We start from the raw sequence: 14,742 nt of genomic DNA on the forward strand, positions 1-14,742 counted from the left end.
AACTTAGGCATAAATTTAATATTTGTTTGGACTTGTTTCCTATTTTATTTATTAAATTCATTTTTTTCTTTAAGAGTTTTTAATATATTGGGCTTCAAGTAGAGAATTGGGCTTTTTTAAACAAAAATGAACCTATCACTATGAGAATTAATGATTAGGATAAAGATCGTATAGGCCCTATAATATATAGTCTATGATCATAAACAAAATTCATGAGTTTTTATTTTGAAGTTTTCTTTAGCTAAATTCTTTTCAAGTTTCTCTTCAAAGGGAAATATTTTAGCATGCCAGGATTATTAATGTTTATATGCTTTGTGAGTTTATTTGAAACTTGGAAAAGCCTCTCTGTTTCATCCAATTTTTCATTTGTGAGCTTACAATTAATGTTTCTACACATCAGTTTATTTATTTTGTTATATTGCTTTCAAAATACACATCTCATTACATTTCCAAAACTTACAAAATAGAAAAGTTGAAATTAAACTAAAAGAAATAAGTCCAGTATATTAAAAAACATAAAACGAGAAAGAAAATAACTTTGTAGAGTCGTATTAAATCAATATCCTCGAATTAACATTGATCTCTATTAAAGTTTGTACAAATTTATTAATTTTTTTTTCATTTCTGTAATATTATTTTCCACTAGGGAAAGAATTTATATATACATATATATATATATATATAATCAGAAATTGGAGGGTGGAAGTTAATTAATTTGGTTAGAAAACATGAATAAACCCACTTGAAAAGGGATGTCTGAAGAATTAAATAGAAAAGTGAGTAATAAAAAAGTGGCATATTCCAAACACTGAGTATTAAAGAAAACAAAAATTAGGTCTATGAGTATATAGGCTTTACAAGTACTTAAAACCACCAAAAGCTAAATGTTTATTTGTATATTCTTTCAATGACACCATCTTTTTGGCTCATCCACAAGAACCCCATTTTCTATGTTCCTTAAAAACCCTGCATTTCCTTTTAAGTTTGCACACATTATTCATACTTAAATCCACCTTTTCTTTTCTTTCTTAAAGTATAACTCATTAATTGATCCCTTTTAAAAGCTAATTTTTTTAGGGGGGGATCAAAATCATTTCTTTGCATTCTCATTAAGGGCTTATTATTAAAAAAAAAAACTTGAGGGTTCATATATCAAACTTTTCCCTAGGTAGTGGTAAATATTTTGTTTTAATTAACAGCAATTTTGATCATAGACCTAAAACTTATAGCCTAGATGGCTTTCTTTGTTGATGAAGTTAAATCTATATAAGGCCAATACTTTAGAGTGGTTTTTTCAGTACTGATCATACCCATCGTGCCATAATCATTTGGCTCACGCCCTTGCTCACAAAGCTTCAGAGATGGCCAAAGTTTGGTTTTCGATCTTGATCACATTCCCTACCTTGAGTGGTTTTTACTACTTTCGTGTATGAGTGATTTAATTTGTTATTTTATAATTTCGGAATTAGATGAATTTAATATAGGACACAAACATAAGTTGTAACAATGTGGATGATAAGAAGGTATGCTCAGATACGACAAAAATAGGAAAGTACTCAGATTGGTAACCCTAATTAGTGTAATGCTGATAATCTATTACATCCTCGGGTTACGTACTCGGTGAAAAGAAATTTCACAAAGAGTTGAACACTTAAGATGGGAGAAGTACTTATGATATACTCTTTTTTTAGTAACTCATGTTACTTTCAATGTAGGCTTCCTAATTTTAAGCTCTCCTCACCCTCGAAAAACAAGGTAAAAAATATATACCTCAAGTGCTCAATTACTCCTTAAGAGATTTCTACACACTCACGATAATTCAACTAAGTATAATAGATGGATGAAACACTCCCTCAACAGAGAAATACAAATTAATTTTTAATCTCCATGCACGAAGGTTGACATATAGACAATCTTAAGTTCAAAACTCTCATCTCAATGCACATATCAAGTGGGGAAAAAAATCTCATATATGAGTAAGTCTTGAGAAGATCTTCAAAAGGAAGAGGAAAAATATCATCGAAAGAAAACCAACAACACATATCAATAGATAAAAAAGTAGTATATGCCATAGTTTTCCTATCACAAGAATATTATGCTTGACATCATGTACAACATGTTGCTCAAGTTTTGGGTGTAAAAATATCAACCATGATCATACAAAAGTAATACTCATTCAACAAACGGTCGATTCAATGAGTTATACCGTTCTACAACGGAAGGAGAAAAGAAATATACAAAAAAAAGCTTAGTTGAAATGATAAAATTTAGAGACAAAGGTTTTGGGGAATAAAATAAGTAAGTGTGTGGTTGAAGGATATGAGGGAATGATGATTTCAACTTAAAGCTTTCATTTGATGGGTACCCTACATGTCTAATGTTGGGGTTGCATAACTATGGTAGATTTGAGAGTCTAAAAAACTTTGAAACTTCAAATCAAAAATCAATTTGCTTGCTATTAATTGTTAATATAATCAATATTTTATATTTATTTATTTCTCATGATATGTCAATATCCATTATTGTTTTGATGAAAAAGAAGACAGAGACCAAGAGACCTCATTGGTCTAATAAAACCCTAAATTTTCATTCACAAATAATATATATATTTTGACCCTTTTTGAGCTTTCTATCAATGTCTACTCTTTTTTCAACAACTACTTGACAAAATCTCATGGCCTTTCAATCTCTTCTAAGCTCTAAAGTTAATCACATTTTTATCATTATTGGATAAAACTTTGTTAAGGGAGTTTTAATTGTACTTACATGATATATCATCCATTCCTTTGTTTAGTGTACTTTTTGGGTTTGTCATTTATAAAAATAGTGTTCTTGATAAGATTGTTTGTGATGAATATTGAAAAGTTGGCAATGAGGGAGACATCATTGTGTTAGAAGATATATAGTGGAGTCTAATCATAAATATGGGTTGATTTAATTGATTTAGATTAGGTCCTAAATAACTCAATTTTCAAGCTTTAACACTACTTGAATTTACTTAGGATTATTTGGAAAAGTGTTTTAAATTATATAAATTTTGATAGTGGGTCTATTTTCATCGCAAAAACTTCACATTATTTATTTAAAAACACGACAATTACTTACTCTTACGTAAAATTCAACACTAATTTATCGATAATTTTTTTCAAATTAAACACAATAACCAACAATAATTCTAAAAACTATACAAACAAAACTTGAATGAATGGGAGTTGAGTTTATGTCATGTGGTGTGTTGGGTAACATTTTGTCAAAAATCATTATTATTACTACTATTATTTATATATATACATAGATTATGACAAATACTTTATTTTTATGGAAAACATTCAATGAATTCTAAAAAATAACAATGATAACAAGTGCTTGAGATGTTTTTGACTACCCATTTATAGCTAGAAAGCCAAAAAAAAAGAAAAAAAAAAAACCCACTAAAGGAATTGAAATTTAAAGCTAACTAGAAGAAGAGTAGAGAACTCTAATATCATTATCATCATGAAAATATAGTCTTTTGAATTAAAATGGCAAACAAAAGCACACTAAAGATGTCACCCACTAAAACCCATATATTACAAACCAATGATAGCAACAAAAAATAGAAAAGAAAATTATATTTATAAAAAGAGTTTGCAGCCTTTTTATTTATATATTAATGTATTTTTTGGATATATATATATTAGTGTTGAAATCAAAAGCTTTTTTAGGGTTTCAAAACACACATTGTGGAGTAGTTTTTAAGAGATAATGGTTTGGAAGAGATGAGAGGGCCCTTTATGTTTTCCATTATCTCTTAAGATTATAATTTCATTTCCCTTTGGATTTGACTAACTCTTTAAAACTACACCATGTCTTTCATTTCATCATCCCCTTTTAATTTCTAATCAAAAGATATGGTTATGTTTTCAAAGTTTTGATCCAAAAAGATATCGATCTCTATGTTTTTGGTAATAGTTCTAAATCAAAACTTCGTTAACTGTTTTTAATAGTTGTTTTTGTTTCTTTTTCTTTAATTAGTTGTTTGTTTTCATATAACAATAGTTCTTTATATATATTGTCGAATTACTTAGATCTTGTTACGATTTGGTTTTTAATTAGTTTTTGTTTCTTAAAGTTAAGTATATAGACATTGCTTTCACTCAATGTTTTAAGATGTAGTCAAGCTAATTAAAATTATTGTTATTTTTTTAATCTAATTCAACTATTATTAAGAAGAAAATAAAAACAAATTGATTACGGGAACAAGATCTAAGTGTTTTTTTTAATCACGAATTATTGAATATTTAATGAAATAATTAAAATTTCTCTTTATATTTATTATCAACTTTTCAAGAAACTAATCAATTTGGTAAAAACTGGTAAGAATATATATACATAGTTGATCCTAACTTTGGAAATCTTATTGAGATCAATATAATGAAATATTAATGGTTTGAGAAACTTAGATGGGATGAATTACCGTTATGAATATTTTTCTATATGATTTTAAATTTCATGCTGAGAACATAAGATTTCTTTTTTAAAATTTTCCACTATGTTATTGAATATCTAAAAAAGCACTACTTTTTAAGTTTCATACATTTTTTTCTCCAATCTTTTTTCTTTACCTTTTCTTTTTCAACACTATTTAAACTTTTGATATTGTTTTTGTCTTCAAATAAAATAAGAAATTAAAATTTTAGAATATGTACTTTGCAGAGAAAGCAAGAAAAAAAGTTGATAATGGTTGAATATTATTTTTAAATAATAATTAAAAGAGAAAAAAAACAAATAAACTGACACTTGAAAGTAAATAGTGAAAATATTTATTAAAAGAAAGTGATAGAATAAAGAGAAAATTTAGAAAATTCAAACTGAATGAAATTTGTAATTAATTGTTTGAATGCTTTCCTTTTTTTTTTCCTTCTTCTAGGACTTTTCCACTACTACTAGAATAAATTTGTGTAGAGACTTTGTGGAATGATAATTAAAAATTAATATACTTTTCTTACAAAAAATTCAAATTTACACATTGTTGGTGAGGAGATAGAACTCGAGACTTTCTATGCATTGAGTTGAGCTTTTGTTGACAGAAATGAACTTTTGATTATTAAACAGTCCAAACATTGACAATGGAATTTAAAAATTGAAATAATGGTGTATTTTGCGACATACTGAATATATATTTTTTATGGTATTAAATTGGATAACAATTTTAGGAATACTCATTGAGTATATATCAATATTTATTTAAAAAAAATTCAAATATAGTAAAATCTATCAGTGATAGATTGCTTTATCTATATTTGCAATGTGGTTTATAGTGATAAACTTTGACATATTTTGTTATATCTGTATTTTTTTTAAAATTATCGTTATGTAAATATTTTGAATCTAATTTCTATATTTTGTAGTTATTCTTATTATTTTTTTGTCGAAATGTTGATACCTTCTTCAACAATACATTTCGGTCTAATAATGTTACACAATATACGACATCAACTATATTATTGCAAGGAAGAACAAAAAATTAAAGAAATAAACTTTCAAAGACAAAACATAAGATTTAATAACTCATTTTGGTGATATACGACCTATATCTGTGTTGCCTCGTGAAAGATACTTTTATTAATATGAAAGGCAAGTTATTACAACAATATACTAATCTATTCATAAATAGCCTATACAATGACACTTGGATAACTCGACTTAATGAATGATTACTTAGACTCTCCTAAGTATATATGAGTATATTGGTAAGCAATCACTTCAGCTCTCTCTAAGCGTAAGATTTGTTCTCAACTGTAATCCTCCCACCTTTAGTGAATAATACTTTCACTTGATAAACTTAGGCTCTCCTAAAATTTGATAATCTTTTCTCAAGTAACAGTGTCTTATTTATAATGAATTTGAATCTCAATTGTATAGATTGACTTTCGATCGCTGACCACTGCATAAATCGAAAAAGAGCTTCAACAAAAAAAAATGCTCAAAAGCGATAATATTAGTAAGACAACAACTAGGTCTTTAAATAAGCACAAAAATAATCTCATTCAAAACATGGAAGCATAAATTAAAAAAGCATCCAAAAGAATGAAATTAAGATGATATTTCAAATAAGGAAATAACAATTTGGAGATTTAGCATTATGAGAGACAATTGTGAAACGACTAGAAAGAATACTTTTATAACAAATATATAATCAGTTCCAAAACTCGAGTATAAGGATACTAAGTATCGATCATTTCAAATGTTAATAATTTCATCTCCCTCATGCGCCCATGGTTATTTTGATCCTCTTTCAATTATTGAATTTTCTCCCACACTACAACTTGATTTTGATTCTCATAAAGTACTTTTGTAAGAAATAATAGCAAAAAAGGAATCAATTAATATAAACCATTTGTGTATTATTAGATTTGAAAATGTATATTTTGATCCAACTACTTATATCTATTTTATTTCTTTTAAGGATTTCATCCATTTATATATTATGGTATCTTTTTCTGACCACAATAAAATTTTGGAAAAACAATCAAACATATTAATGGTAACATTCTATTATTGTTCATCCCACCTATATATTCATTCATGTTTTTTTTTAAAAAATAGCAATAGGCCAATTTGATCAATCTCATATTGATTTTTATTTTTATTTTTAATTCATATACCGTACAATAACCAATACACAATAGAAATATTTTATTTCCTTCACACAAAAAAATACGAATATTTTATTTTTAATTAACAAAAAACCTATGCATTGATATTCTCAATAAAATCATAAGTTGAGTGGAGATTTTTGTTTTGTTTGTTAACAATAATAATAAAATAAAAAAAAGTTCAAATATTACTCTACTTTTAAAAAAGATATTTCTCATTCATATTTCAGACTTCAAAGCAAAAATCATTATATATATATATATATATATATATATATATATATATATATATATATATATATATATATATATATTTTCTCTTTATATAGTTAAGAATATCACAAGCTCTTATCTTTACCGACAATTATATGTACTATATACTCTTTTTCTTTCTTTGTTATTTATTATCATTTTCATTTGTATGGTGAGATTCTTTTAAAATATATATGTAGTTAATTAAACTTTTTGTATTAAATTCTCATTCAAGTTTACTTCTTGTTCTAAAATTCAAATTCAAATATATCTTATATTTTTTTTTTACGATGGAAAGAATGGTTTAAATTCAGCATATAAGCTTTCTCATTCTCTTCTATTGTTTATTTTGTTTACAATAATTATTATAAGAAATGGAGATGGAATAATGACTTAGTTAGAGTGATTGAATTCAAAACACTTTAAAATAATAATAAAGAAAAACAAAAGGAATATTGATACATTACTTTTATGATAAGTTAATAGTTATATTTTAATTAATACTAAACCAAAAGAAAGAAGAATGGAAGATGTGAAAGTGGAAGAGAAGCATTTGGATGGGGAGAGAGTTGATATCAAATAAAAACAGAAAAGAAGTGGTAGAGATTTATACATACATTTCAAAAAGAAGAAGAAAAAGAATAATAATAATAATAATAATAATAATAATAAAACTCTTTTCAACCAAAAGATCAAAAGAGAACGAGGAGTTGACGATGTTAAGATCAATCAAAAGCGTAAAATGGGGGAAGTGGATGAAAAAACAGAGTCCCAAATCTCAGAAAAAGCCCTAACTATAATTCCATGGTGAGAAGGAGAATTCAATTGCAAGAAACACCGAAGAAGCCCTCTCAAATCTTCCTTCGAGTATATCTCGTTCTCCAGAATCATTTGAACCATCGAGTGTCGGAAATCCAGGTACGGATCGTCCGAATCCTTCTCAACAGCAACACTCTCCCCCCCGCTCCGACCGAAGCCTCGGAACGTGATCGAGGTTCTGGTCTCGGAGTCGGAGTCGGAGAAGGGAGGGGATTCGGAGTCGGAGGAAGCGGAGGAGAAGCGATGATGATGATGGTTGGGGGATTTGGGGGAGGGCTTTGGTTTGAGGTGGTGGAAGAAGTGAGAGAGGAGCTTAGGTCTGCAAATGTTGAGATCGACGGAGAGGGAAGTGAGTTGGAGATTTCGCCGGGGAGCCGCCATTGTTGTTGAAGTTGGAGAGAGGGTGTGTTGTGTGGCTTTGGGTTTGAAGAGAGAGAGTTGGAATTTGGGGAATGAGTTTTAGAAAACCGTTTGCGGGATTTTATATTTGGACCGTCGCTGTCCTTCGGATTTTATGGCAATTTCTAAACCCTTTTTTTATTTAATTTCACATTTTAAAATCATAAAGGATTCTTTAAAGCTAAAAGACACTTTACCACTCTCTATTATTATAAACAATTCTTCATATGTTGTAATAACTTAAACCCATTTACTCACTCACTCATTTTTATGTTTTAGTTTTTAGAAATTAAATTTACTTCCTCCCCTTCAATTTGTAATAAAAATTTTAAAACAAATTTAGACTAGAAAGAAATGTTTATAGGTTTAATTTAAGAAAGGAAGGTTGAAATAGTTTTTGGATATTAGTTTTTAAATTTGATGATGAGTAAGAATTTAATTTTTATATTTTACTATTAGTATTCAGTCGTTCTTATATTATATTAAGTATATGAGAAATTTATTATCCATTAAGATCATAAATTTACGTATTATAAAAATTAAAATGGCTACTTGACACTTAATGTTGATGCAAAATTCGTTATTTAAAATTTTAAAAACTAAAGTTTGTCTAACTGAATTGTGAGAGTTTGTGGCAAAAATGTTTCTTTCATTTATCTTTTTAGGCTAATTAGATTATAAGTTTTTCCTTTTCTTTTTTTACCGTACATAGTAGGATAGAGAAATCCATACGTAGTAAAATAGAGAAATCCAATTTTGATCTAAAAGTGATTTGAGATGGTTAAATCTACACATTTTCGCTTTTATTGAAAACCTATTTCGCTTGAATCGTATTATGTTTCGCTCTTATTATGTTTTAGTGTGGTTCTACTGAGAATCTATTTCGCTTGAATCTACATATTTTCACTTTATCTACATATTTTTACTTTTATTGTGTTTTAGCGTGGATTTGATCAATATTTATATTTGATTTTACTTATTAAATATTTAACTAATTCTATAAAAATGCAAATTTCAATTTAATAAAAATTAAGATTTGAAATATATAAATTATCATATCTTTTAAGTTTTACCCTTTTTTTTTCTAACAATCAAGTTTTAAAGGAAATCAATATTTTTTGGAACACTTTAAAAGTTTAAATATATATCTTTTTAAAAAAATTCCAAAATCTAAGTAAAAATGAAACTTTCCCTTGTCTATTGGCAGAATTAAAACTTACCTTCGACTTTATTTTGTTTAAGTCAATTTAAAATTGTTCTAAAAAAAAATCAAACTTAAAATTAAATATTAAATTTAAGTTAGAGAGAAATCTCAAATTCTCAATTGTGAATTTCTTTATAGATGTTTTTTTTTTCTTTTAAAATATGAAAGAAATCATACCAAATATGTTTTAGGTTCATATAGTATATAAAAGTCAATCATAAAGTTAAATGTTCAGAAGTGATCTATCAAACACAAAATCATAAATTTTAGAGCTTATTAGACATTTTTTAAGTTTAAGAACCTTGATTAACTTATATGTACCTTTTTTATATCAAAATTTAAAGGCCTAAATCTCATCGGACAATATATTTTATTTTGTCAAGAACTCTAGAAAATTAATTCCTAGTAGGTGACTAACATTGATTGAACTCATGTTATTGAGATCATTTCTCCTTCAATGGAGGCTAAAGTTACATAAATAAGATCTGTTTCGTTAAGCCTTATAAACTAGACGAATCACCTTCTTAAAAACAACTAATAATTTGATTCGATGACATTTATTTCTTGTTCAAAAAAATACTAACCCATAATTTGATTCTCAATACTACAACATATGGTGCCTCGACTCGTTATGCTCGACATCAGAAGGTACTTTTATTATTCCTTTTCATCTATTTTGTTAACAACACGAGTTCTTTATATAAGGATAAAAGCACAGGGAGAAACTGTTGAAAAAACATGCAAAATGTTATAAAAGATTAAGGAAGTCCCATAGAAGAAAACGCAAAGGAAATCTCTAATGGAGTAAGAAGAAATGAATCTGACCTTTAATCTGAGAGATGTTTCTTGACCAAGCTAGCCACATATTGAGCAATATACATTGAGGCAGCTTCAGAGCAGCAAAAGGCATGTGAATAGCCCTCCCTTTCAACTGATAGATCAATTTCAGGGACCTGCTTGGATATCTGTGGAGAAAAGAGAGCACAAACTAACAAAGTATAACTTGAATTCACCATTGCAGTGTGTCAAAATTTTGAGCTCTTTCGCCCCTCTTTTTTCTTCTTGAAAATACAATATGTAGTATTTCAATCCTGCTATTTTGAAACTTTTTTTATATATCGCCACTGTGGAACCAACTTACATACACCTCAACTAATCTTATAGAACAACTTGTCAGACACTAAATTTGGGAAGGAAACTCATAGGATATTAAACATTAGCATGGATTGAACTCATTCTCTTTTAGTCCGTTATTTACCACTAGACTAATCCATGATGGTTCCTCGGCTGCTTTGATGCTATTGACTATATTACAAAGAAAAGGATTCTGAGCCAATAAAATGTACTCACTAATCCATTATGAACAATATTATAACTATAATCCCTTCAGGCATAGTATTTGGACAACCTACAATCATACAAGAGAGTTAATAGAAAAAATGGAAAGTAGTTTATATCTTACCTCCTCGTACACATGCATTGGAGCCCAATGGTCATCCATACAGAACAAAAATGATAATTTCTGACTCACTTTCTTCATAAATGCCCAATCTGGTGTTTCTGAAAACTAAACAATGTCCATGTACAATCAGATGTGAAAATTTGATTATTAATGATATTAGGCTCTGTAATGCATAATTCTGAGAAGTGACCACCATGTACAAAAATCTATTAAGAAAACACGGAGAACGATGTTCTGATTGACAAGTTTCATTTACTCACATATTGTGACTGAACGTCATCAAATTTACATTTTGTGGCCAGGCTTCTATATTTGGACTACTGTACTATAACAATAATGCAATGTCTCAAAGCTTATACAATTAAGTTAAACCCTTTATGCTTGGACAACTGTACTATAACAAGCTCAAAGCTTATAACAATAATGTATTATACAATTAAGCATGGTTTGTACAATCATATGTTTGGACAGCAAGTTGGAAGTCTTTTACTCTAAAATATTTATTAATTCTCTTTTATGGTTCTTTTTAATCAAAAGTTCTCAATTTAAATAAATAAAAGACTGTGGTACAGTGAAGCAAAGTTTTTTTGATACATGGGCAGCAAGTGTTATGGTATCCAACATGTCCGAAACATGTCTACCAAACTAAAGTGATTTTTTTTATAGTGTATACCTTATCAAACTCTGTCATTGCCATATATAGCACATTTCGCATGCTATGGTACTGTAGGAAACAAAGACAACATTCCAAATATCAGAAAAAACAGTCAAACCAAAATCTATAGCAGTTACGAGTCAATACTATAAGAGCACATCTACAGAAGTAAATTAGATTTCATTTCACCTTTAGCAAATGAGAGCAAGCAGCCTCACTAGCAGTTCTGGACCATGACTTCCCAATAGTTTTTTTCACAACAAAACTTGAAGCTTGAATTGGTAATGTACCCAACAACGCAGCAAAAGAAGAAAACAAAGTTGATAGCAGTGGAGACCTGCGACAAAAAAATTTCAGGTGAATCCTTACAAAGTAACAATAATATTTGGTAGAAGAAAACAACATCATCAAAGACATTCTTGAATACCAAAGCTTTAAAATGACCTCATCTATTAGTTTGTAATCAGCCATGGACCAAAGTAATATCGGCCATAGTAGTGAATGCTTAAAAGGATTAAGATCCAGTTTGTGGACAATGTATGAAGGACTTCTACATGGTCCAATTTTACTAACCATTAAGGTCCAACTACAAAGCAGCCACCAAAAGGTGGTTTAAATAGTTAACAAGGTCACGAAGCCATGAAACTCAACCAGACGTTAAACATAGTATTCGGCACACTTAGCTGGTTATAGACCAAGCACATATCCAATAGTCTAAGTTCCCAAATTGGTTCAACCCAAGTGCATACCCACTGGAAAATGCAAATACTCCCCACAAAAACACAACCAACAGAAATCTGAAGATTCCGAAATTACACCAGTTTGTGGTCTTAGAGGATTCTAGATTTTTGAACAATCCAATGAAGCCACATCACATGGTGTGGAGTGTAACTGTTTGAGGCAGTAAAAATTTTTAGGTTCACACTCACAAAAACTGAAAAGCTCCCTTAGGCAGAGTTTGAAACTTTGAACTCATTGAAAATGGTTGCCACTAGCACACCATTGGTACCAACATATAAGTGAAATGGGAGATTTTGAAAATCGTGATATGCAACAAAATCACTGCTAAAAAATCTGAAATATAGATTCAGGAAGCCATATATAATACATGTTATCAGAAAAAATAACATGCATACCTTGAAAGTTTCTCAATAAAAAACTGCTGACGTGATTCTCTGTTCACCATCATAAATGGATGCAAACCAATGCAATACACCGCCTATAGGATCAAGAAGAATTGTCAATAAACCATCTCCTGCAAGTTGTAAAGACACAGGAGGGACAAAGATTTTATGGCAATACCCGATCCTGGAACCTGCGGAACAATTCAATGGAGATATACGATCCAACAGAATGTCCAACCTTTAAAGACAACCGAGAAGTCAGTTACCACAAGTGGAAAAGAACAGTTATAAAAAACAATAATGTAACAACTTCATTCTTATTTTCAAGGCCTGTATCATCTCATATCAATTTCCAATTAATTATATCTGAGATGCATATAATGTACAATACAAACAATAACGTGGACTTTTTTTTTTTTCTTTTTGCAAACAAGTAACAATAATACAAGCACCACAACGAACCATTACGTATGCGTATGTGTTAAACTACAATCAAATTTTATAAATTGAAAATTTTCAGATAATATCTGACGTGTACTCAGATAATATCAAAATAATACAATTGAAAATTTTGCAATGTGCAACTCTTTTATGACTATTGTGAAAACATAGCATCAATTGCAATCATAAGAGTATCATTACCAGTAGTAATGGGATGTCTTTATTCTGTAACTCCTGTCTAACAAATTCAACCTGCAAAAGAAAGATGAATATTGTCCAGCCCCGTATAGAATTCTGGCATCAACCACTGAAACACGATAGAGAAAGGGGTATGCAAAAAACAGATAATAATGAAAAGAACAGTAATCTTGAGCAAGGGATGTTAATTTCGAAGTTCCGCTTAGCTATCTCCGATTGCATACCTATCTTGGACGTGAAAACTGAAGTCCACTAGCTTATAAAGCAACTTCAAAATTTAAATTTTCCATGGACCGTAGCTACTTTAAACCCATCAACAATTCAATCAAATCAACGGAGAAAACAGCCAGTTACCTTATGATCAATTTGTTCTTGCAATGAAAATAACCTTCCACCTTCCCAGTCCTAAAAGAGAAGAAACGTCATATACATAACAAACTACAATATATCCATATGAACAACATCAATATCAACTAATTTGCTTTCTGAAGCATTAAAATTAAATATAACTAGCAGATATAAACTTCATATGACCCATGACTAAGTACCTTCTTCGTTTGACATATATGCCCAATAGCTGACAGTAGACAGAAGGAGGGCCAAAGAAGAAAAAACAGAACAAGAAAAAATGTCAGCCCAAATATAAAAAATTCAACGATTTCATATAGAAAAAAAAAATGAAAGGGCTACGAATAATGTCAACAACTCATATCTTGCCTGTTATAGACACATGACCTCCAAGCAACTGATACAGTGATTCGAGAAAATCTTTATAAAATGAAATAATACCTGTCTTGGAAAGAAAGCCCAAAACAATCCAAGTTCAGAAATTATACGAAATCAACAGAAGAATAAAAAAAAAACCCACATCCCCAAAACGCAAACGCACCTGGATTTCCAGGAATAAACAATACGTGCAATGATGGATCATCCGAGTGAATCTCCAGTAATTCATTGGTAAAACTAATAAAACACAGAAATGGAAAGTCAAATAAAACGCAATTCCAAGAGAAGTTTCAGTGAATATAAACGGGAATGAATCAATTACCCCGATACATTGCATAAACGAAACTCCACACGCCTTTTACTAAAAGATTGCGGAACTTGATGACCCATATGGAGAAACGAACACCTAGAGAAATTCTTCAACCTGAAAGATTAAAATGGGAACAAAAGAATGGATGAAATGGGATGGGATGTTCCAAGTGAATTGGCGGTAAAATGGAGAAGTGTGTTGACTATGGTGCATCACTGTGATGCAAAACTTGGGAACATTACACTGCACGTTGAATTGAATATAATAAACAAAATGGGTAATGAAAAGTTAAAGATTAAAGTAATGAAATTATGAAGAATGGAAGTGAAATACCTGGAATATGAATATGATATGAGAAGGGTAGGTCGGACGGTGAGTGAAGGAAGCGGTAAGAACATGGATTCTTCTACGGCTCTCGAAATCCCCGCAATTCATGTTCTCTTTCGAGTATGGATCATAATGAATCCATCTGTTGATTTTTAATAAATATCAAGATTCCCCCAATGATAAACCA

The 14,742-nt window shown here is 29.4% G+C and overlaps 2 protein-coding genes across 3 annotated transcripts; both read right to left on the minus strand.

Moving 5' to 3' along the window:
* Window positions 1-7,429: 7,429 nt before the first annotated feature.
* Window positions 7,430-8,183, minus strand: LOC105435890 (transcription repressor OFP6). Its single transcript, XM_011659420.2, has one exon. It carries the CDS (start codon window positions 8,088-8,090, stop codon window positions 7,620-7,622), a length of 471 nt encoding a protein of 156 aa, XP_011657722.1. The 5' UTR covers window positions 8,091-8,183; the 3' UTR covers window positions 7,430-7,619.
* Window positions 8,184-9,720: 1,537 nt separating this feature from the next.
* LOC101216414 (lipid droplet-associated hydrolase) lies at window positions 9,721-14,721 on the minus strand. 2 transcript variants are annotated; one of them, XM_004143286.3, is made up of 14 exons: window positions 14,562-14,721; window positions 14,241-14,342; window positions 14,082-14,155; window positions 13,910-13,981; window positions 13,741-13,769; window positions 13,547-13,597; window positions 13,196-13,246; window positions 12,732-12,791; window positions 12,566-12,648; window positions 11,619-11,766; window positions 11,448-11,498; window positions 10,775-10,879; window positions 10,138-10,277; window positions 9,721-10,037 (listed from the first exon to the last, which is right to left on the minus strand). In XM_004143286.3, exons 1-13 carry the CDS (start codon window positions 14,624-14,626, stop codon window positions 10,140-10,142), a joined length of 1,029 nt encoding a protein of 342 aa, XP_004143334.1. In that variant the 5' UTR covers window positions 14,627-14,721; the 3' UTR covers window positions 9,721-10,037; window positions 10,138-10,139. The 2 variants fall into 2 exon arrangements, with proteins under 2 accessions (XP_004143334.1, XP_011657723.1); XM_011659421.2 differs by having other exon boundaries at window positions 14,241-14,471; window positions 14,562-14,715.
* Between the last annotated feature and the right edge of the window lie 21 nt (window positions 14,722-14,742).

This window comes from Cucumis sativus, chromosome 6 (genome assembly GCF_000004075.3).
Source record: "Cucumis sativus cultivar 9930 chromosome 6, Cucumber_9930_V3, whole genome shotgun sequence".
NCBI classification, from domain to species: Eukaryota; Viridiplantae; Streptophyta; class Magnoliopsida; order Cucurbitales; family Cucurbitaceae; genus Cucumis; species Cucumis sativus.